At 39.9% G+C, this 23,473-nt stretch overlaps 2 protein-coding genes across 4 annotated transcripts in view; one reads left to right on the top strand and one right to left on the bottom strand.

Moving 5' to 3' along the window:
• Positions 1-22,190, top strand: part of ECI2 (enoyl-CoA delta isomerase 2) — a 45,303-nt gene extending 23,113 nt beyond the window's left edge. For 2 of the 3 annotated variants that reach the window (XM_034762252.1, XM_034762251.1), the window contains 9 exons: positions 437-602; positions 2,520-2,618; positions 9,955-10,140; positions 10,873-10,942; positions 14,263-14,365; positions 16,324-16,444; positions 19,345-19,434; positions 20,677-20,820; positions 21,853-22,190. In XM_034762252.1, coding sequence (XP_034618143.1) covers positions 437-602; positions 2,520-2,618; positions 9,955-10,140; positions 10,873-10,942; positions 14,263-14,365; positions 16,324-16,444; positions 19,345-19,434; positions 20,677-20,820; positions 21,853-22,008 — 1,135 coding nt within the window. In that variant the 3' untranslated portion in view covers positions 22,009-22,190. The remainder of the gene's footprint in view (positions 1-436; positions 603-2,519; positions 2,619-9,954; positions 10,141-10,872; positions 10,943-14,262; positions 14,366-16,323; positions 16,445-19,344; positions 19,435-20,676; positions 20,821-21,852) is intronic. The other variant, XM_034762253.1, reaches the window with a different exon arrangement.
• Positions 22,138-23,473, bottom strand: part of C2H6orf201 (chromosome 2 C6orf201 homolog) — a gene marked incomplete at its 5' end in the record, with an annotated part of 9,845 nt that continues 8,509 nt past the window's right edge. The window contains one exon of the mRNA XM_034759554.1: positions 22,138-22,437. Within this exon, the coding sequence (XP_034615445.1) occupies positions 22,176-22,437 (262 nt within the window). The remainder of the gene's footprint in view (positions 22,438-23,473) is intronic.

The raw sequence follows: 23,473 nt of genomic DNA, 5'->3' as shown, positions 1-23,473 counted from the left end.
AGTCCAAAGTTCTAAACTCATCTCTGACACTGACTTCTTCTATAGCCTTTAGCAAATCACTTAACCTCTCTGTTTCAATTTCCCCACCTGTAATAAGGAGGTGATATTTACATATCACAGAGGAGTATTATAAAGATTCATTATTTAATGTTCACTAAACACTCTGATGATATAAAAACAACAAGGAGTCCGGTGGCACCTTAAAGACTAACAGATTTATTTGGGCATGAGCTTTCGTGAGTAAAAACCTCACTTCTTCGGATGCACCCGAAGAAGTGAGGTTTTTACTCACGAAAGCTTATGCCCAAATAAATCTGTTAGTCTTTAAGGTGCCACCAGACTCCTTGTTGTTTTTATTAAACATCTTGAAAAACAACTTTTATAGTTACAGCAGACTAAACAGCTAGCTATAAATGGATATTTGTTTTCCTTATAGTAGGACAGTGCATGCTGTCTGTTTTCCTGTAATTCAGCTGCATACGACTGGAGCTACCATGCGAGTCAGTCAGGAAGTTTTTGAAAAGGCTAAAGATCAGCTGAAGCTTTTGAAGGAGGACCCTGGTAATGAAGTAAAGTTGAAGCTCTACGCATTGTTTAAACAGGTAGGTCAGACAATTTTTGTTTAAATTGTGGCTATAGTCTGAAAAGTGACTGTAAAAGAATTCTTCTTAAAAGGCATTATAGGGTTGTACATTTTGTGTCTGAGCAACTTCATTGCATTTCAGAAATGCTTTTTAATTGTTTTTTAATAAATGACAGCTCTGCCAACTCTGCCTGAGCTCTGAGAGTCAAGCTGAGTTCTTCTCACCTCATGAATAATCACCAGTAACTGGTTAGGTTTGTGAGTCATATTATGCCCTCAGTGACACCTGTACTATTCCATTACCTTCAGACTGGTGTGAGGTGTACCTGATTTGGACTGGGAGTATGTGTGGAATTGTTAATGCACAAGAAGAAATAGAATTCAATTCACTCCCTTTCAGCAGTGTGTACAGGTCCTATATTCCTACAGAATTTTTTTCTGAGGTAAAAAATTAATCCACCACTTAGTTTGTGTAAAATGATTGATTACAGTTTCAACCAATGTTCCCTCTAATTTTTCCCATGCATGTGTGGAATGAATTTTGTTATGTGCACCAATATGGAGGTGATGTGCAATGGGGGTGGGGCTGACAGGTTTGGAGTGTGGGATTGGGCTCAGGGCTGGGGTACAGGGAGTGAGGACTCCAGCTGGGGGTGCAGGCTCAAGGGTGGGGCCAGGGATAAGGGGTCCAGGGTACGGGAGGGGGTTCAGGGCTGTGGCAGAGGGTTGGGTTGCGGGTGAGTGAGGGCTCCAGCTGGGGGTGCAGGCTCTGGGCTGAGGCCAGGGATGAGGGGCTTGAGGTACAGGCTGCCCCGGGGCCGCGGTGGGGAGAGAAGACTCTTTTCTCCCCCCGCCTCCCCCCCAGTCCTCTCTCATCGCTGCGGCACCTGGACTAGGTGGAAGAAGTGCCTCTCTCCGGCTGCAGCAGCTCTGGGACTGAAGCCATGGGAGAGCATCTCTCCCCGGCCACGGCAGATCCGGGCTGGAGCTGTGGGAGAGGCTCCTTTGCCCCTCCCCGCCGCAACCCTGAGTGCCTGTATGGTACTTGAAAGGCTGCTGCACAGTCGAGCAGCTTAGAGGGAACTTGGGTTTCAACCCATTGTATTTATTACTAAGGCTTAAAGTGGACAACGTGACAGAGGGCCTGTCCTAAAGTAATCTCTTTGTAATGGTATGAAGCAGTGGTTTTCAACCTCCTTTTTTTTTTTTCTTTTTTTTTTTTTTTAAGTGTTAAACTGGGCTTCTATGGTAACAACAACACTTGCAGGTTTTGACCTGCAGATGGAGGTATTCACATCCTTTTGATCAGAAAAATTGAATGCCTTTTCTGGGATCTGAAACTTTGTCTAAGGGGTCTGTGAAAGGTTGAAAACCACTGGTCTGAAGTGTATGGGGGGAAAGATTAATCTGGGGTGCGGGGTTAGTCTGGGCCATATCTTGTTGTATTGAAGGAACTAATTGTTTTTTTAATAAAATTCAAGAACACACACTTTTTAAAGATAGACCCTTACATGTTGTTGTCAGTAACAGCTGACATTAGTAAGCTGGGGTTTAAATATTTCTCTCCCTGTATAGGTAATGTGCCTTTCTTAAAGAAAGATTGATCTCGTGCAATGATATTTTTGTAAACTGTATACACAAATACACCTTTTAAAAACATGGGGTTTTTTATTTAATTAAAATGGTTGGAGTGTCTGTACAATATTGAGATTGGGTTCCTGAGAAGTTGCATGCTTATCTTAAATACTTAAAAGACTTAATAGAGACATAGTGATTTTACAGTACTCCTTTCTTTGGAGCATACTCGTTTGTTTTCAGAGCTGTGCCATGATCATATAATGATTGATAGTGGTTGTGTTCTTTGCCCCCAGCCTGCTGGTTGAGAAATTTTAACTTACTTGAAAGCTTACATGAGTTTATTCCATCCTTTATACAGGCTACCGAGGGTCCCTGCAGTTCTCCAAAGCCTGGTATGCTTGACTTTGTCAAGAAGGCCAAATGGGATGCATGGAGTTCACTTGGCAGTTTGTCTAAGGTGAATATAGCATTGCTTTCAATTCATCACATCATTTACCAACCAGATATTTGATACTGATTAGTGAAGGGTTAGTGTGTTATTGCGTGTTAGTTGAAAGTCTGTTTCAGACATCAGCATATTCTGCACTGTCTTACAAACTTCTAAAATATTTTGGTTTTATATTTTTGCTTTGTAAACTTGGTGTAAAGTGTTACCAACAGTTGATGGAAATGTTTGTCTACAAGAGTTTTTTAGGTGTAATTACTTATTCAAGGAAGGTTTGTTTGCTTGCTTTTAAAAGTGCCATTCTAATTGTCGTTTTTTTAAAGAAATGCTAAAATGTAAAAAAATGAAATGGGCTTTATAGCACTTTTCATTGCCCTACAGATTAATCCCCTGAGTGTGTGTGTGTGTGTGTGTGCGGGAGAACAAGGGTGTCTGCCTCCCTGTGTCTCTCTTAGTTGTTGAATAGATATAAAAAAAAGAGAGAGAGAGAGTGCACATGCGCTTCTGGTATTCCAGGAAGAGATAAAAAGCCTTAGTTCTATAGAATGTTCTATCAGCTGATCAAGGACGGAAAATGACTTGTTCCAAATGCTAGTCTTACCCAGGCCTCCTGGCTAACGTATATGTGGATGAATTGGGTGTTGTCATAAGGAAGTTAAAGGCGAGGATCCTTAGACTAATGTCTAATTTGGTTTTAGCTGATAAAACAACACTACCCCAGCAACAAATTTGGGCCTACTTTGTGGACTTTACAAGTGGAATTAAGCTAGTTTCTATCTCTTTCTTTAAAAGAGGAAGAAATCTTCCATCGGGAATGCTCATTTCATGGATGTTGGTAACTTATCACATGAAATAGGGAATTTATCAGCTAAAAGACTGTGAAAAGTGACTCTAAAAAACAGCCTAGTTGTATCCCATTTTTATTCTGTCTCAATAGAATATTTTTTGATATGGAATCTTAGTTTATAAGTTAAAATATGGTTCTTCTAACTGTAAGCCTTGCAAACTAATGCAGGTAGATTACCAGAGCCCTAGGATGAGTTTGCAAAGCTGATAGAACTATATATTTTTATTTTTAAACTAAGCACACTTTTATATATGAAATCTATTGAGAGAGAATAAAAATGTTTCCTGCCATGCCATTTTAGAGTCACTTTTCAGAGTAAAACTGTACTTTTAAGAGCCAAATATCTTCTCCCTAAGTTGTGTCAGTTGGCAAAATTTGGACTTTCCTGAAACAACTTCTGCTAGTTCTAATGGACAAACTGCTGCATCAGAAAAAAATTTTCTTCACTTAGCTTAGCAATAATATAGCTAACATCGCTTAACTAATCATTGTCAGAGGGGTAATGATTTCCTTCTTTCATATTGATTATGCTGTGGTAGCTCTATATTATTGCTATTTCTTATGTTCTGATTCTCATATCATGAATTGTTGATCAGTCTTCACTATGCACTATTTTTTTTAAAAGGACTTCCAGTTAATAAGCAATGTTTACAGACTGCAGTACTTCAGAACAGTAATCATACATAGTGATGTTCACAGTGCGAGAAAGTAATGGCTCTTTGTGCATTGTCTGAGTGGGGTAGCCGCATCAATACACTGAAGGCTGAGCTGCCTTGTACAAACTATAGTTAGGTCTTTGCACTATGCTGCCATAGGCCTGACTGCTTCTTCCTAGCCACATTAATGTATTTAGCAGATCTAGTTCCTGATTGTGAAACTGGCCAGCTCAATAGCAGAAATGCCAGCCCTCCCTTATTTTCCATAATCTCCTGATTTTTACGTGTATTTATAAATTCAGGCCTCAAATCGATGACTTTTGTGTCACTTGCAACCGTTCAAGTCCAACAAATGCAGCAAATAGTGTGGTGGCCATGGGGGTCATTCTTCTCCCCCGTGGCACATGCGCAGACTGCACGGTGAGGGTCTGATAGAAAGGAAGCCCCAGCAATTTTGAATGGGGTTTGTGGCGCTGGTTGTAGAACCCATGCTACAAGATGTGTGGCGTGCTCTAACTGCCCCATGTAGACCCTGCTGGACTATATTAACGTGCTCTAGATAACTTTTTAGAGCATGCCAGCTGGTCCCGGTTTCTCAGTGTGGAGGGGGGAGAGGCCCTAGCTATGCAAAGGGGGAACTCGATACACATGTGCAGGCCTCTCAGGTGACCTCCTTATGAAAATTCTGGTTGCACCTCTAGTGAAAGGAGTGCCGTGGGAGCAAGCAGGCATGACTCCTTTTTTGCTACACTCCATTTGCCCCAGAGTTCACTAGCAGCCATTGTTGATAAAAATGGCTGATGTGGGTGATAAAAATGAGACAAATATGCCAGAAAAGCCCTAAGTGGAATGGTTTCCGAAGTTCAAAATGGACTATACAACCAAATTTGAAGTGATTAAGCTATTGAGAGAGAGTGGAAAATTGGGTGTACTGTCAACTATGTCACATGGACATATCCATCATGCATGGCTGTTGTAAAAATGTGAAAATTTGCATTGTGTGAAAAAGCATGTTGAGACAGCAAAAACACCAGCCAGCAGCATGCAGATAAAGCAGTTCTTTACTGCAGACATCAACAAGAATGTGATCTGCGCTGAAGTGTTAGTAACGGGCTTCATCGCTGAGCATAATTTGCCAGTTGTGGTGAGCAGTCATGTCTCAAAGCTGCTGAAAACTGCTTTTCCTGATTTGGAAATCACCAGGAGATACGTATGTATTCGCACAAAGACAGCCATTATCAAAGAGATCATCTTCTGAATTCAGATATGGATGCCAGGAAAATCCCATGGTCAAACCGCTTGGCTTTTGATGTGACAGTGCTTCTGTCATGATGGGCGAGCGCAAGGGTGTTGCAGTGTTTATTCAAGAGAAACATCTCTCTTGTGGGCTGCCCACTTCACCTTGTGCACATCACAGCTGAGAGAAGTGCAATATCTGAGAGAAGTGCAAAATATCATGATTAAGGCTATGTTTTAGTCACAGGTATTTTTAGTAAAAGTCATGGACAGGTCACGGGCAGTAAACAAAAATTCATGGCCCGTAACTTGTCCATAACTTGTACTATATACCCCTGACTAAAACTTGGGCCGGGGGTACTCTGGGGGCCGCTGGTGCTGGGGGGGGGGGGGGGGGTGGAGGCCCACTGGTATGTGGGGGAGGCGAGCGGAGGTCCGCTGATGCTGGTGGAAGGGCGGGCGGCAGCGCGTGGCCTGGGACCCTGCTGTTGCTGGGGGGGGGAGGATAGGGTTGCACAGCTCCCCGGAAGCGGCTGGCATGTCCCTGCAGCACCTAGGAGGAGGGAAGGCTGGGGGGCTCTGCGTGCTGCCCCCCCGCCATAAGCGCTAGCTCCGCAGCTCCCATTGGCTGGGAACTGCAGCCCCGCACTCAATCTCCTACCCCAGCCCTGAGCCCCTTCCCACACCCAAAGTGCTGCTGCTGCTGGCCCAGGGGCTGCCCGAGTGCTGGGGCAGCCCTGGAGCCAGCTGCTGCAAATGTCATGGAGGCCACAGAAAGTCACGGAATCCATGACCTCCATGACAGACACACAGCCTTACTCATGGTGAGCTCCTAATTGACATCTTCTGTTATTTCAACAACAGCACGAAATGTCCCCAGGAGTTAATCTTGTGTCAAGCTGTGCAGTGTGGAAGTCTGTAAGATATTGAAGCATGTGAGCATGCACTGGCTGTTGCTTGGCCTATATCTGACCCAGCTCATCCAGCAGTAGAACCATTGGCCATGTTTTCTGGGCTGAAGCAGCAACATTGGAAGGAGTTCATTCATGCAGCACCAAGCCCAAATCTGCAGCTATCAGTCTGCACACTCCTCCTTTGCAGCAACATAAAACCACCCCGGGTGCCGATAAGATTCATGCTAAGGTGACAAGGCACGAAGACCAGGCCATAAGAGACAAACTAGTGCAAATCAAGATGGGCCAGGCAGAGCACAAATCAGCAACAACCAAAACTGAACCAGGCATAGCAGCAGCCACCAATCAGTTATCAATGGCAAAACTGGACATCACAGCAGCAGCACTACTATAGTTAAGGTTGCATCACAGTTTCTGATTAAAGGTCAACCTTTCTAAGGCCTTTAAAATTGACATACGTATTTGGATTTCTTTTAAATTTGGTGTTTATCAGGAGAGTGCCTGGATAGGGTTAATGACCCAATTTTTGGGTCATTTCAGCTAGGGATTACAGAGAGAGAGAAGCCCCCTCTCCCCAGAACTAGCCATTTTTCAAAAAGTTTCTAGATGGGCTTTTTTGTGTGGCGCTAGAGATCAAACTACTGATGTGATATGGGTCAAAATAGTCTTCATCTGTCAAGTTTTACCCAAGGTAGTGCATGGTATTTAAGAAAATGTAAATTTTTTTTAGTGTGCATATTCCAGTACAGAAAAATGGCAAGAGTTTCCTTTTCCCACCATTTTATATGCTTTAAAGCTCAACTCTTTCAAGTGTTCTAAAATCCAAACAGTTACTTGCATTGCATTGAAATTTGATGTGCCTCAGGGGGGCGTTAGTGGTCCAACCATGGGGTCATTTAACTAAAAGGTTCCCAAGTTACAACCCCCCCCAAAAAACCCAGTTTCCTTCTGCTGGCTTGTACTGTTAAACTGAGCCCTGCTCTACACTACAGTTCGTCCACACAAGGCAGTTTATGTTGACCTAACTCTGTAAGTGTCTACACTAATATTTAGCTCCTGCCAACGTAATTCACTAACTACATCGACTTAATAACTCTACCTCCACGAGAGATGCAGAGTCAGTGTCAATGTAGTTAGGTCGGCACAGTGTCAGTGGGCTTGATGGCTGTGAACATCCTTCAGTTAACATAACTAAGGATAGGTAGGGGTGTGTGATTAACTTAAAAGGATTATGACGGAGTGGCTGGAGGCTGCTACAATTTGTGACTCCTGGGTGGCAATTTTATTTTGGGGGAATGTAATCAGTCTTTGTGGGGGAAAACTAAATGTGTGAATGTTTCCTGGGAAGAGATGGACATTAGGAGGGTGGAGGAGTGGTGGAATAAAGGGAGAGGGGTTTTGGGGTGTAGCGTGGGAGGTGGATAAATGGGGATGGTTTGTAGGGGAGGGGAGAGACCTTGGGAGTTAGGGAAAATGGAGGAGGAGGACCCTTTTCCCCCCTTGTCTACCTTTTAATAGTGTTAGATGGAATCTTGAGGGTGAGGGTGAGAGTGAATGGGTTGCAAGAGGAGGTGAAGAGCTTGTACATTGCAGCGCCTCTGGGGTTGGCAAAGTAAAAGTATATGTGTTAATGGGGCGAACTGGGGCATTGCTGAAAGAGGGCAAAGTTAAGGTGGTGTGTGCAACCTTAACTCTGCATTTCCTGGTTTTCAGACTTTGAATTTTGCTTAACTCAATATTCTGAAAGGGGACAACATACAACCAACCTATGTTAATATCATATATTAATATACTTTTTTGCCATTGATTAGACTTAAGAGCCAAGTTTTCAACAGAGTAGCCTTTCTTTTTTGGCCACAATTTGTGCTTGTAAAATATGCTCCTACGGTTTATTTACCTAATTGCAGCCACAAGAGAGGTAGTTAAGATGCAAGTACTAAGATTTGTGACAGCAATTCATTTATAGGCTTAAAAATGTAGGTTCAAATCTTTTCAATTTAATGTATCCTGCCCAAAAGGGAGGCTGGGCTTTTACATTCTTTTAAAAATTGGCCCCAAATTACATATAATTGAATTTATAAAGAACATGTTGGATAATTATTCTTTCCTGAGAAATCCAAGTTCAGTGGTGATGTTTTCATAGCTCTCTGTGAGATCAAATGACTAAATCAATGTAAAGAATGCAACTCCTTGCTCTTTGGGTGCTAATGCTGTGATCAGCAATTACAGGGGAAAACAAAAAACTTTAACTTTGGGTATGGGGGCATAAAGATGAGGTAAACCAGTGTATGCAAAATTAGAACTGAACTGAAACCATTTTGGAACTCATTGGTTTAAATTTCCCTCCCCTCAATTTTTCCTGTGTCTCCACACTTACTGGTTTCTGCCAGAAACATAGAGGGTCTGTCATGAGATTGCAGTACAATTTCTAGATCAAGAAGCCTTTCAATAAGCATCCAGAAATTTTAGTACTTCTGTGAATTGAAACTTTTGAGCTCCACCTATCATTAGGAAGAAGTTTTCCAAATCACTTGGAAGTGGGAGGTGAAAAGGGAAGAGAGAAGGTGGGTTTTTTGTTTGTTTTTGAGCTAGCTGACCAGTCTTATGCCCTGATCATTGTTATTGGTAAATCTTTCTGTTTGGAAGGTTACCACTTGTAATTAAATGTTTATTCTCAAGACATCTGTTAGAGTGAGAGAAGAGCAAGTCTGGGTCGTTCTTGCACCCTAGAATGAACAGACTATTATCTCTCCATAAAAGAACTCGAATTACCAAGTGTAAAGATTTGAGATATCAGATTTTACATATGGATGTTAAAAAAAAAAAAAAAAAAAAAAAAAAAAAAAAAAATCTGTTGGGCAATCTTATCAAAATAAAAGACTGATGCATATAGAAAAGCAGTTCTCTGATGAAACTATAAGCTACAAAATGTGTGTGTGGGTGTTTGTAGATGGTTGTTTTAAAATGGGCTCTCTACACCCTGTAGAATGAGCTGAACAACTCATATTACTAGAGAATAATCCATTCTTGAAGTTCAGATATAGAGAAATGGAGATTCTCTAGCAGTTATGCTAATATTCAAAGGCAGCATTTCATTCAGGATAATAATTTGTGAGACACCCAAGAATTTACACTTATTAATCTTTACACTGTTAACAGATTGTTTTTTATGTTTCAGCTAAATATTTAGTTTTCTTTCATGTCTGTAGCTTACTGTTTAAAATGTGTCTTAGCCTCCTTTTCTGGCATTTTATTTTCCATTAGTACTTGCATTCTGAAATAAAATTTTTGTTTTGCTGAAGGACTGTCCCAATGCGTATCTCAGTATAGAATACCTTGAGAGCCCTCTTCTCCCAAATCTGGAAAACCAAGTGACAATCCTTGCCTTTAGCATATTCTACCATAAGGATTTTCAAAACAGATATTTTCCCCCTCAAACTGGCAATGCTCAACGCCATCAAAACCTCTGCCATTGCTCTCATGAGACACAAAACATACAAAGTGTTCATTCAATAAACGTCCTTATTTGCATCTTGGTCACCTTGATGAACATAACTTCCATTTAAACAGATTTTTCTAGTTTGATTTACACTGAGAAGGAAATCCTATTTTCAGTTCATCATTGCACTAAGCAGAGGAGACTGAGCTGGACTCCAGCATTGTTTAATAATATTTTTGGGTTTTCCTCACCACAGGACAATGCCAGACAGAAATATGTTGACCTTGTGTCAAGTTTGGTCTCTTCTGAGTCTTCTAGCCAGGTGAAAGATACTACTCCTGACAGCAAACATGGATATGAAACCCTACAGGTTACCACCACAGACAACATCACTAAGATAATGCTAAACCGCCCTGAGAAGAAAAATGCTATCACCACACAGGTAAAGACATTGACATTAGGGTTAAATATTCTCTTACATCAGGTTAAAAGCCTGGTTTCACTGACATGTTGTGGTGAAGTTTTATAACAACTTTTTGGAGTGTCTTTCAAATATTGTGGGCCCAGTCCTATGAGATGCTGACTTCCTCTACTCCCATTGGCTTCAATGGGAGTCGAAACCTTCAGCACCGAGCAGATGAGACCCACAGTTCGCTATAGTGATGCACGTGGACAAACGCTGAGCAGCTACATTTTTGTGAAGTAACTTTGAAGAATATACTTTGCTAATGCCCAATCATAGCCTAAAGCAGCAGCTGCTCTTCTTCTTGGTATTTGTCTCCTCAGCATAATGCCTTAGTGGTGTGTTTCCAAAAGCAGAGAGCTGACTTTTATTTTCCCTCCAGTTCTGGCGTGTCCTCCATTTCCCTGCTCTTTCAAACAATTTATGTAATTCTTCTGCTGCTATTCATTGTCTCATTTGTTTTCCATTTCAATCTGTTCTTTAGCTTTGAGTTGATGTACAAAAACTAACCACCTTGGTAGCATGAACAGCTTTTTAAGGTTTTGATTTTTTCAAAAGCTCTTAGTGTTGACCTAAATCATACCCTAAATTGAGACTGTAAACTGCAAAAAGACTCTACTGTGGTTAATTTCAAAGATTGTGAAATGGGTTTTCTTTTGTGACATCACTTTTTTTTTTCTTATGTTCTTTTTTAATCCTTCTTTTACATAGATGTATAGAGAAATTATTCAAGCACTTGAAGAAGCTGCCAAAGATGACTCAGTCATAACTGTAATAACAGGTATCACGTTTCACGGGCTTCTCAACAAAATTTATTTTTCTTTTTTTGAAGAGATGAATTTTACCTTATGCCTAAATATAATGTTGACAGATCACTGGTGCGCTGCCGCCACCAGCAGCACAGAAGTAAGGGTGGTAATGGGGTGCTAGTAAGTCTGCTGTGAAAAGTGATATTTGTATATTTTAGTAAAAGAGCGAAAGGCTGAAGTTTCTTCACGCCTCCCCGCCCCCCGAGAACTCCCAGTTTGTGCACCATTGAACTAGATAACCATTAACAGACTAAGGCAGAACTGTGGTGTAAACAAGGAAACTAAAATAACACTTCCTTCCTCTTTTTTCCTAGGGCTGTTGATTAATCGCAGTTAACTCACGCGATTAACTCAAAAAAATTAATCGTGATTTAAAAAATTAAGCGTGATTAATCACAGTTGTAGTCACACTGTTAAACAATAGAATACCAACTGAAATTTATTAAATATTTTGGATGTTTTTGAATGTTTTCCTACATTTTCAAGTATATTGATTTCAATTACAACACAGTATACAAAGTTTACAGTGCTCACTTTATATTATTATTTTTATTACAAATATTTGCACTGTAAAAATGGCAAAAGAAATAGTGTTTTTCAATTCACCTCATACAAGTACTATAGTGCAATCTCTTTATGGTGAAAGTGCAACTCACAAATGTAGTTTGTTTTTGTTACATAACTGCATTCAAAAACAACAGTGTAAAACTTTAGAGCCTACAAGTCCACTCAGTCCTACTTCTTGTTCAGCCAGTCGCTAATTTGTTTACATTTATGAGAAATAATGCTGCCCATTCCTATTTACAACATCACCTGAAAGTGAGAACAGGCATTCACATGGCACTTTTGTAGCTTGCATTGCAAGGTATTTAAGTGTCAGATATGCTAAACATTTGTATGCCCCTGCATGCTTCGGCCACCATTCCAGAGGACATGCTTCCATGCTGATGACGCTCCTTAAAAAAATAATGTGTTAATTAAATTTGTGATCGAACTCCTTGGGGGAGAATTGTATGTCCCCTGCTCTGTTTTACCGGCTTTCTGCCATATACCAGTATTTTATGTTATAGCAATCTCGGATGAGGACCTAGCACATGTTCATTTTAAGAATACTTTCACTGCAGATTTGACAAAACGCGAAGAAGGTACCAATGTGAGATTTCTAAAGATAGCTACAGCACTTGACCCAAGGTTTAAGAATGTGAAGTACCATCCAAAATCTGAGAGGGACGAGGTGTGGAATATGCTTTCAGAAGTCTTAAAAGAGCAACACTCCAATGCGGAAACTACAGAACCCAAACCACCAAAGAAGAAAATCTACCTTCTGCTCAGGGCCTGCTTCTGCTGGTGGCATCTGACTCAGATGATGAAACATGCATCAGTCCGCACTGTTTTGGATGGTTATTGAGCAAAACCTGTTATCAGCATGGATGTGTGTCCTCTGGAATGGTGGTTGAAGCATGAAGGGATATATGAATCTTTAGTCCATCTGGCACATAAATATCTTGCGACGCCGGCTACAACAGTGCCATGCGAACGCCCGTTCTTACTTTCAGGTGGTATTGTAAGCAAGAAGCGGGCAGCATTATCTCCTGCAAACTTGTTTGAGCAATTGGCTGAACAAGAAGTAGGACTGAGTGTACTTACAGGCTCCAAAGTTTTGCATTGTTTAATTTTTGAATGCAGTTATTTTTTGTACATAATTCTACATTTGTAAGTTCAACTTTCATGATAAAGAGATTGCACTACAGTACTTGTATTTGGTGAATTAAAAAATACTATTACTTTTGTTTTATACAGTGGAAATATTTGTAATCAAAAATAAATATTAAGTGAGCACTGTACACTTTGTATTCTGTGTTGTAATTGAAATCAGTATGTTTAAAAATGTAGAAAATATCCAAAACTATTTAAATAAATGGTATTCTATTATTGTTTAACAGCGTGATTAATTGCATGATTAATTTTTTTCCAAAGTGTCTCAGCAGAATCCTTTCAAGATAATGTTATAAGATTTGCACTTCCTTCCGCCTCTAAATATCCTTCTGAGATGCTAAGTTGTGAAAGATACTGGAAAATATCAATTTTGATATATTTGTACAATTTGCATACCGCATCTCCAGCATGGGGGTGTTGCTCTTGGGGTTTGGTTTTGTTATTTTTTAACCAAACTGTGACTACCACAGAGAATTTATGTATCAACAGAGTAGAAATAACTGTTCTTGATAAGCTAATAGAAAAACGACACTTGTATGTTTTCTAGTGATCAGTTAAAAAATCTTAACTTCTCTTATATGGTCTGTGAGCCCTGAGTGTGTCATGTCCGTCTTTAAAATTTGCTTTTTCAACACACATTCAAGATACAGGGTTTTGTACCAATACTAGTAACTTTGCTCGTACTACCCTTAAAGCAGGAAGAAAGGTAGTTCTTGTTGGCATTTATAGGCCACCCATCACTGTGGAATCTGGGTGGTATTCTCAGAGAACCATAATAAGTGGCGGGGGCTTAAACCTGCAAATACTTATGTACATACCTTTATGCCACTGATTAATTAAAAGGACTACTTGGGCACAGAGTTATGAATGTGTTTAAGTGTTTACAGGATTGGAGCCTTCAGACATCATGATAGAATATAGTATGTTCTAGAAACAGGAAAGAATCATCCAGTCAATGTCTTGTAACTTTTAACCACACCCTTCCTGTTTGAAAATTGTGTCCTCAGTAGCCTTGTATTGTAAGATGCTAGTCTTTGTAGTCTTCACTGTAGATTACTGTCTTTTTTTTGTTTGTTTTAAAGGGACACAACATGAAATTTAGGGTTTTGTTTGTTTTTTAGTTAAGTAATTTAGATTCCCCTGCCAGTTTTGAGGGGAGAGGAAAAATCTATAATTGTATTTTCCTATTGGTTTTTAAATGTATTTTCTCTCCTTTGTTGCTGTGTGAAAGACCCATACAGACAGGGGAAGCTGACTTACTATGCAGTGGAAACAGTGTAACTGGCTATTCACAAAGCGTGATCAGATGCAAAAAGTAAACTGAATATTTTTACCCCTAACTTTCATTTTCACTGCTCCTAGGCATTACTGGTAACAATAATAGGTTAAAAATATCAGAACTAATATTTTTAGGTTGAAGATATCCTTTAACAAGGAATTGTTTATGCTTTGAAGCAACTTCTTAATTACTTAACCTAAATGTCTAAAGTTAAGTTTTCTCTTCTAAACATGAGAAGAAAGCTTCAGTTTCTTTATTTTGCCTATTCAGAATTTTTTGTCTTTATATTGTTTGCAGGAAATGGGGATTATTACTGTAGTGGAAATGACCTGAATAACTTTACCAATATACCAGCCGGTGGAATAGAGAAGATGGCAAAAGATGGTGCCGTATTACTCGAGTAAGAATTTTTTTTATATTGTATGTGCATACACTGCTGTAAAGGGTAGGATATTATTTACTTGACTTAACTCAGGTTTACAGGCTCCACCCAAGAGTAGGGCTGTGTAGTACATACACATAGTAAGAGAGATCTCAAAGAGTTTACAATGTACATAGACAAGAGTGGGAGAAAGGAAGTATTAACCACATTTTACAGATTAGGAAATGAGGCAGGTCTACATTAGAAATCTTTGCCAGTATAGTAATGTCAGTTAGGGATGACTGTGGGATTTTTATTTTTTAAAATGACATTTCTGTACTGGCAAAAGCTCTAGTGTAGATGCAGTTTTACAATAGAGCTTATTTTGTTGAGGAGACCAGTAGAAGCTATATCAGCAAGAGCACTCTTTTGCTGATATAAGCTACATCTCTATGAGGAGGGTTTGCTCATGTAGATATACCAGCAAACTTTTTCTAGTGTAGACTAGGCCTGGAACTGAACACATCTCTTGAGTCCCAGTCTTGTGCCTTCGCTACAATACCATACTTTTTCTCTATACACTGAATAGTAAAAAATTACAGTTTACAGTCTTAAGGTAGATTGGGAGATAATACAGTGCAGCAAGATGCAGGACAAATATAGGGCACGTATGTGGGATGACACTGTGGCTGGAATATATCTTAGAACAGGCAGAAACTGATACATATTTTAAGCAAAAAGAGGGTTAGGAGATCTTTTACCTTCACCATTGCTTCTGTGTGCTTATAAATTTGAGACGGAAACAGGGCCAGCTCCAGGGTTTTTGCTGCCCCAGGTGGCGGGTTGGGGGAGGAAAGCCGCGATCGGCGGCAGCTCCACCACGCCGCTTTCTTCTTCAGCGGCAATTCGGCGGCAGGTCCTTCCCTCCGAGAGGGACCGAGGGACCCGCCGCTGGATTGCGGCCGAAAAGCCCGACGTGCCGCCCCTTCCCCTTGGCCGCCCAAGCACCTGCTTGCTGAGCTGGTGCCTAGAGCCGGCCCTGGACGGAAACTTGGGAAATACTCTTGCTTTGGATTCCTGACCAAAGCATCAGATACTACAATAATGCACACTAGAAAACCCTAAAGTAGGTAGGTACCTGCTGCTTTCTATCCAATATTTAAAGATAAACTGCAAGTGAAGGGCTGCAGGACTGTGTCCTCACTTAGGCAAGTGGCCTGTGGACCTCAGTTTTCCCCCCCAAGAGATAACAAGACCCAGATCTATTTTGTAAACTTTTTACCTCAGTATGTGGTAAATGCCCCCCATTAATCATGCTAAGTAGGGGATTCAGCACAATACCTAAAATTTCACCTGTTTGTTTTTTCTTTCAAGTTCTGTTGGGCCTTCTCCCTCTTACTCTTGTGGTGCCCTTGTATTCATTATGCTGCTGATACCCCAAAACGAACATGTGTTGTACCCTTCAGGATATAAAATAATTGTGTAGAATATAATAGAACACCCTTACATGACCCTGTATCGACAAGTGGAAGTGAGGCTCCTGGAGCATGCTGGGTCATCATGGCAGAATAGAAGCTAAACAGCTGAAGAAGGGATGAATATCTCAAGAATGGAAATGGGGTGTTTGGGGAGAAATGTGAGTTATTAAACGATGTGCTTCCTGTCCGTCTTAGCTTGTCTATTACCTGTTTTTTGTCTATTACCTGTTTCTGAAGGGAATGGATGGCATTTTCATTATTTGATTTGCAGTTCACCTTTTAATAAACTAGCACTGAACATGTCCTGTGAATCCTAGCTGGAGAGGCAGTGTAGGTTTTAACATAGATTTTGTGTTCTTTGTTAATGGACATTGGGAAAGATGGAAACCATACATTTCATAGTACAGCATTACACAAACATAGACTATGTAAATAGTTTTAATTTTTTTGCAAAAGACTGGTCTTCCCCATCAAAAGTTAATGTGTCATCCTGACAAATTCTGCTCTTCCCCTCTCCAGGAACTTTGTCAAGCATTTTATTGATTTCCCTAAGCCATTGATTGCAGTGGTGAATGGTCCAGCTGTTGGAATCTCTGTAACTCTTCTTGGACTCTTTGACATTGTGTATGCTACTGACAGGGTACGTAAATTGCATGGCTGATTTTCAATCTGTGTTTGTAAATCCCTGTCTACACTAGACATTTGTGGAAATGAAATTTACCAAGGTAAGCTTTGCATCAGTGCAGCCCATCTAGAGTAGGGGTTTGTGCTAGTGTAACTAAACTGATGTTCTTATACCCATGATATTTCTCTCATGTAGATATGGCCTGTAATTTGAACACAGCCACCAAGAACAATGAGACTTGATATGAGCTCTGTTGAAGAAAAAAGTCATTACATGTTGGCACAGTAAAGGGTAGATGATGTGAAATTATGCTTCTAATGAGTTTAACAATTAGACTATTTTTAACCCACTATAACCAATGCCATTAGAGAATCGGAATACAATAAACTAACTTTACCAAATGTATAATTTAAAACCTCATGACAGCTTTTCTTTAGTCAGATCAGAGATGGCTGAGATTACCAAATTTACTATACAAAGAGCTATGCTAAAGCTTGACATAAAATCCAAATACATATGCAATATAGATTGTTACTTCACAAAATAGGAAGCATCTGTCATTCATTTGTTGTAAATTATTCGTTACCGCGTCTACAGAATTAATATTGTCTCTGGTCTTGAGGCCCATTTTCTCATTCCTCAAACGAGAGATTATTTCTGTGCTATACCCTTAAACATCTTGTGTGGAACGGAGAATTTTATGGTTTTGTCGGTTTATTTGGGTTACTGTTCTCTGTGCCAAGGAAGCTGCGGCAGCAAACCCTGAATTGCCAGATTCCTTTGCTGAACTTCCCCAACAAAAATCTGGTAAACATTAAATAGAACAAATGATGTATTGTTACCGTCTCACATTTGATATTATACAAAAACTGAGTCCTATAATGGTGTTCGAAGCTGTGTCCAAGTTTGGTGTGAGTAGAAGATAAATTTTAAACTGAATGTGATACTCCATGCTAATAAAATGAGAGAGATGTTCACTCAAATTTACATGGCTGGCATATTTATTGCCATTATCTAATGGTACAGAAGGTCCATACTCAGATAGAAAAGAAGTTTTGGAAGAGAAATGAATCCACATCGTATTTGAGGCAAACCTAAGGTATAAAAACTCTACGTTTTTTTTTTTTTTTGGTTTTCTTTTGTTTTGTTTTAAGGCAACCTATTACCTCCTGAGCTAAAAAAGTAATTCTTAATAGGTACCAGTCTCAGATTGTTGCTTCAACATTTATATCAATCAAACTTTTTTTTCTGCCAATCTGTTGGATAGTAGTTCATCATTCTAAGATTCGATATATTACATGCACAAATTAGTATACAGTATGTCTTTTTTAAATGAAACCTTATTTAATTGTCTCACTGTATAACTGTTTGTAGTAGAGTAGAGGTGCCCAGCCTTTTATTACAATGAGGGCGGTATTGGAAACTTGGCAGAAATTTGAGATTCATACTCAATTTGCATGTACATTTATGTTTTTAAAATAGGAGATACTCAGTGAAATCCAGCAGTTCAACTTTTTTTACCCTGTAAATGAGTTTTAACTTGGAGCTAGTTTAGGGTTCTGTGTGACATCACATTGTGCACTTTTGCCATAACTTCTTTATTAAAATGTTCAAGGTTTCAGCTCTGAAGCAAGTGTGTAATAGAATTTAAGTGGGGAGAAAAAAGTCTTACAATGTTTAAAAAAAAAAAAAAAAAATGCCATGATCCTTTACAGACAACTTATCTGTATTGCTGTAAATTAAGAACTGGTGTGTTCAGAAGTGATATTTTTGCATGTCTTTATGCTATTTACACTATTTAACTTCTGGGGGAAATGTATGTAAATATTCTGTATGGAAAAGTGCTGCACATACGTATTAGTTAGGGGTGGTTTTTTTTCCGAAAGGCTTTCAGTAGTCAAATTTAGGGTCCAGTCCTGCAAGCACTCTGTGCATAAAATTCACTGCCAGAATTAGGCCCTTTGTAACTCTTGGTTCCTGCCTTGGGTCTCCTGTAAATGAGCTTGTTATACCATTATTGATTCCTTATTAGGTGGTGTCACTTTAGTTCTCCCCTTGCAGAGGTCTGTCTGTGTCTCTCTGAACAAGCTGTGTCTCTGCAGTTCCAGGCAGTCCCCTGTTCTATGTGCCTCTTTCCCAGTGGCTGATGGGGAACCCAGGCCTGCCCTCTACTGCAGGCGGGGGTGCTGGCACAATTTGTATAGTGGGGCTGCTGAGAGCCATTGAACCAAACTATAAACCCTGTATGTAATGGAAACCACTTCAAGCCAGGGGTTGTGGTAGCACCCCTAGTTCCAGCACCTATGACTCCAGGTGCCAGCCCAGGGACCCTGTGCTCTGCACTATGATCTACTTGCTCCCAGCCCTGGTTACTACTTCCCTAGGCTCTGTCCTACTCCCTCATTCTATCCTCTGGTACCTCTGGGTTTGCCCCCATCTAAGCCTCCTCTTCTCCCTATGACTTCTTCCCCCTTTGGCTTCTTGCTGGACTCTGTAATCTGACAAGCCTCCCTTCTGTCAGAAAGTGATTGATTACACGCAATTTCCCCTTGTCCCCTCTCCCCCTTCTGTTCTCCGCTTCTTAGCTTTATAAGTGCCCCCACCTGTTCCTGCCCAGGTGAGCTTCATCCTTAATTAAGCTTTATTGATCCCTAGTTTCCCTTTAGGTGCAGCCTATGTGTTTAGTTGGCCCATCTAACCTACCTTTAACCCCTTCAGGATTGGTGTGGGTGAACACCCATGTTACTAAACTGTTTTAAAGCCTGTAAAAGTAATGGATCAAATTAATCTCTGGTGCAACTCCATTGTAGTCAAGACTTTAACATAAAAACTAGACTCTAGTATTTTTCTTCTATTTAAAATGACAAATTTAATGTTTGATTCCTCACTTTAAAGTTGGATTTACTCTTTAATAGGCCACGTTTCACACCCCATTTAGTGAACTCGGCCAGAGTCCAGAAGGATGTTCTTCTTACATGTTTCCAAAGATAATGGGCTTATCCAAGGTAAGAGAACACAAGTCTGTACTTTAACTCAGTGCTTTCTTCCTAGGTTAACTGAACTCCAGTTTTCCTCAGTAGTGCCATCCAGCTACATGAGTGAGAAGGGTGACTGTGGGAGGGTCGTGTAAATGGAGCCCACTCCCCCATTGTGCTTTGCACTCTGCTTAATAAAACTTTCGTTTTTTAAACATGAGGAAAGTAGTCAAATTGTATCATCATGGGCACTGAAATAAAGAGAAAACTGAATATCAAAACTAAAGAAAAAAATCCACAGCCAAAGGTATGCAACCTTTCTCTCTCTCCCCCCTTTTCCCCCAAATCATGTCTCTCAGCTTTCACTGAACGCTTGCATCTTTCCTCCAGCAGTGCCAGGGCATCTGTAAAGTTGTCAGGAAGGATATTGCACTAAAAAGCACCCCTCAGCTGAGCACCTCTGTCAGGCAGAGAGCAGTAGTTGTAGGTACTCCTGCTGAACCTTTGGGAAAACTATATATTCAGTCTTTCCTCAGTTTTGTTAGGAAGCTTTTTCACAAATTCCAGAACCTTTCTCTACTACCTGTTAATGGCTGAGTTATTTGTTAGTCTCCTATCCACAGACTCATGCATTTCTCTCTTCTGAGCCTGCAGTAGGAATTAAAAAAAGCCAATAAAAGGCTTAAATGCACACAATCAAAATAGAGCAGATCTTATCTTCCTATTATAATTGCATAATTCCCAATAGCTGTTGTTTAGGTATGCCACAGTGATAGTTCTGGCAGTTTTAAATAGCTATATCAGGTATATATTGCGCCTTTATGTTAACAACATTTCTCAACATAAATTATGACGATTTTGTACAGTACATAGGGAAATGGGTACTTTATAGTCACTAGGAAGACAAGGATTATCTCTTTAGCAATTTAGAGTGCCAGTCCCTGTTCTGGAGCATTTAGAATAGCTGAGTAAGTAACAATTAGTTTTGACATTAGCTAATCTGGGGTGATTTTAGAGGGGATGGCCCTTCCTGTGCCAGATTCTCTGGCAGCTGTACAGCTACCCACAATGCGCTAGGATGCAATCCCTCAGTGCATACCTGTGGCCAAACCCTTTTCAGAGAACAGAAATTAACAGGCAATATTTAAGTTTCCTTTTCTGCTATGAAAAGGAGCATTGTAAACTGGAGGTTAATGTTTCTCTATTTTTCTTTTTAGTTTCTTAATTCTTGTGTTTTATTAGATTGACAGCCTTTTGTTTTCTTTCATGTAGGCAAACGAGATGCTTCTTTTTAACAAGAAGTTGACTGCAGGGGAAGCATATGCCCAGGGACTTGTGACTGAGGTTTTCCCTGACTGGACTTTTGAAAAGGAAGTTTGGATAAGACTTAAAGCTTATGCAAATCTCCCCAAAAACGTTAGTATTTAAAAATTGTGTATATACAGCCTGTAACGAGAGAGTTCCCGCTCTCTTATGAGCAGACACTATAACAGGGTACTATATAGAGTCCAAACTTACCATTTTGGGGTTTGGCTTTATTGGTAATTGAAAAAATAACAAACCTCAACCTAAGTGTTCTTCTCAAGCTTGGTTGTTCCTATGGTTTTCCCTACAGGAATTAATGTCACAGTTGCCTCTGTCCCAGAGGCTATCCTGGTTGAAGTTGGCAAGATGCACTTGCATTTATGGCTCATCACTTTTCATTCAAGTACCTTTAAGAAATAAGGTGTTAAATGAGCTTGAAAATTATGTGCATTTGCCTTGGATGCTAACTCCTGCAGGGTTTACAGAGATACTGGTTTCAACAGCTTTTTTTATTTATTTAATAGTTACAGGTTTGCTACAACTGCTGTCATGCGGGATATTCATTTTACTGACTTACCTAGGAGTGGTACCTTCAGCACCTTCAAAAGTAGATTACTACACAAACCAACAGACTACCTACAGAAAACAAATCCTGAATCTCTGCACACACATTTCTCTCCCGAAAAGAAAATAACCTACATCCATAGTCCATCTCTTTTCTGACTGCTTGGAATGTGTAGAAAAACATAATGAGCTGGTCTCATAATAGACACTCTCATACCAGCAGTTTATAAAAACTCAATTTATATTTGGAGCTGCAGGTAGTCTAACAAATTCCCAATTCACACTTGTTTGTCCACACACATTCTGGGCATTGACTGGATGGATGTATTGTTCCTCCTGAAACCACACCCTACTAAGTAGTCTTAGCAGCAGTTAAAACAGAGGCCCCTTTGTAAAATGCCAAATTAAATTAAAAATCTAACTGGAATACAGTTCAGTTTAGATACTGCATACTGAGTGCTTCTCACATGCTACTTTTCAGAATGCTGAGCTGAGGGAATGTGTAGAATAACGTAACTTGTACTAGGTATGCATCACAAATTGTGAGCTTTTGTTTTGTTTTGTTTTTTCTTCTCCCAGTCCTTGGCTCTGTCAAAGCAGTTAATACGAGGTGTGGAAAAGGAGAAGCTGCATGCAGTTAACTGTCAAGAGTGTGAACTCCTCAGGGAAAGGTGGTTATCTGACGAATGCATGAATGCTATTATGAGCTTCTTTGGGAAGAAATCAAAACTGTAATTTTTATTGTTGGTGAAGATCAAACTCCTGAAGCTCATCTGTTTATCTCATTGAAAGGATTTTAATAAGTGAATACTCATTTGGGGGGGTAAATCCTAGTTGTGCCTTTTTATTGATGTTGATCATTACTGTATTAATTATTGTATAGAAACAATTTAATAAAAATGTTAACTTGTAAGTTTTATCTTTCTGTGGCCTGATATTCTGTATTCAGACATGAATTTGTGATGCCAAACACATTGGATCCTTCTGCCTGGGTCATTGGCTGGGAAAGCATTTATTGCTTTACATGCTGAAATGATGTCTTTGAATATAACTACAGCTGTTTGTCTTCCAGAAGGTGTCACGGATTCAATAGCACCGAATCTTGATAGTTCTTGGATAACTGAGTGATAGTCATATGATGCTAATATGTTTCTTTTTATCCATCTAATACAGAAAAGGAAATATTGTTTAAGTATAAAATAAATATTAATTGCAGCTCATTATTGCTTTGGTAGAGTGACATGAAGGGAAAAGGTCTTATTACTTTAAATAATTCCCTGAGGTTTTGTTGATGTTACCTTATTTCTTGGCCTTCCAAGTGAATACTGTTGTTTAAAAGGTGTTCACCTGGCAGGCATTATAGAGATCTTCTCGTTTTATATTTATTTCCAGTGTTAGAAATAACCTCTTGCCTAAGGCTGGAGCACTAAAAAGCTTGAAACTGAAGATTTTTTAAAATGCTGTAAAGACTCAAATCTGGTATTTTCAAAAGAGAATAGAAAAAGTGGTTGCATATCTGCATATTATTAGGTCAGCACATCCTGCATTGCAAGCTGCTGCTCTGGCAGATCTCAGCATGTGACCTACAGGCAATGTTTCCATGTCTATTTGTGACCAGTATGGCCACTGTTGAATCCACACTTTAGATGAAACCATTATACAGTCAACCACATGCCTCATTCTGACTGTCCAGGCTAGGACAAGCTCCCTAGCCATTTGCTTATCAGTAGCTGTTAGTAATGCTATGTGAGAATAACTTTTTGTCAACAGCAGGCGCAACCGGCTCATTCAACTTGAGTGTGTTCAGGAAAGATATAATTATAAAAATGTCTGATGGCATTTTGAGGAGTCTTAATTCCTTCTATTCAAGACTTGTATCTTAAAAGGACACATTTCATAGAGGCAAGTATCAGGGGGTAGCCGTGTTAGTCTGTATCTACAAAAACAACAAGGAGTCTGGTGGCACCTTAAAGACTAACAGATTTATTTGGGCATAAGCTTTCGTGAGTAAAAACCTCACTTCTTCGGTCTCTATGCATCCGAAGAAGTGAGGTTTTTACTCACGAAAGCTTATGCCCAAATAAATCTGTTAGTCTTTAAGGTGCCACCAGACTCCTTGTTGTTTTTGTAGATACAGACTAACACGGCTACCCCCTGATACTTGCCTCTCATAGAGCATCTTTCCAGACTCACTCAGAGC

This window comes from Trachemys scripta, chromosome 2 (assembly GCF_013100865.1).
Source record: "Trachemys scripta elegans isolate TJP31775 chromosome 2, CAS_Tse_1.0, whole genome shotgun sequence".
Lineage (NCBI taxonomy): Eukaryota > Metazoa > Chordata > Testudines > Emydidae > Trachemys > Trachemys scripta.
Note: the sequence above shows the minus strand (reverse complement) of the source record. Positions and strands in the feature narration are given on the sequence as shown.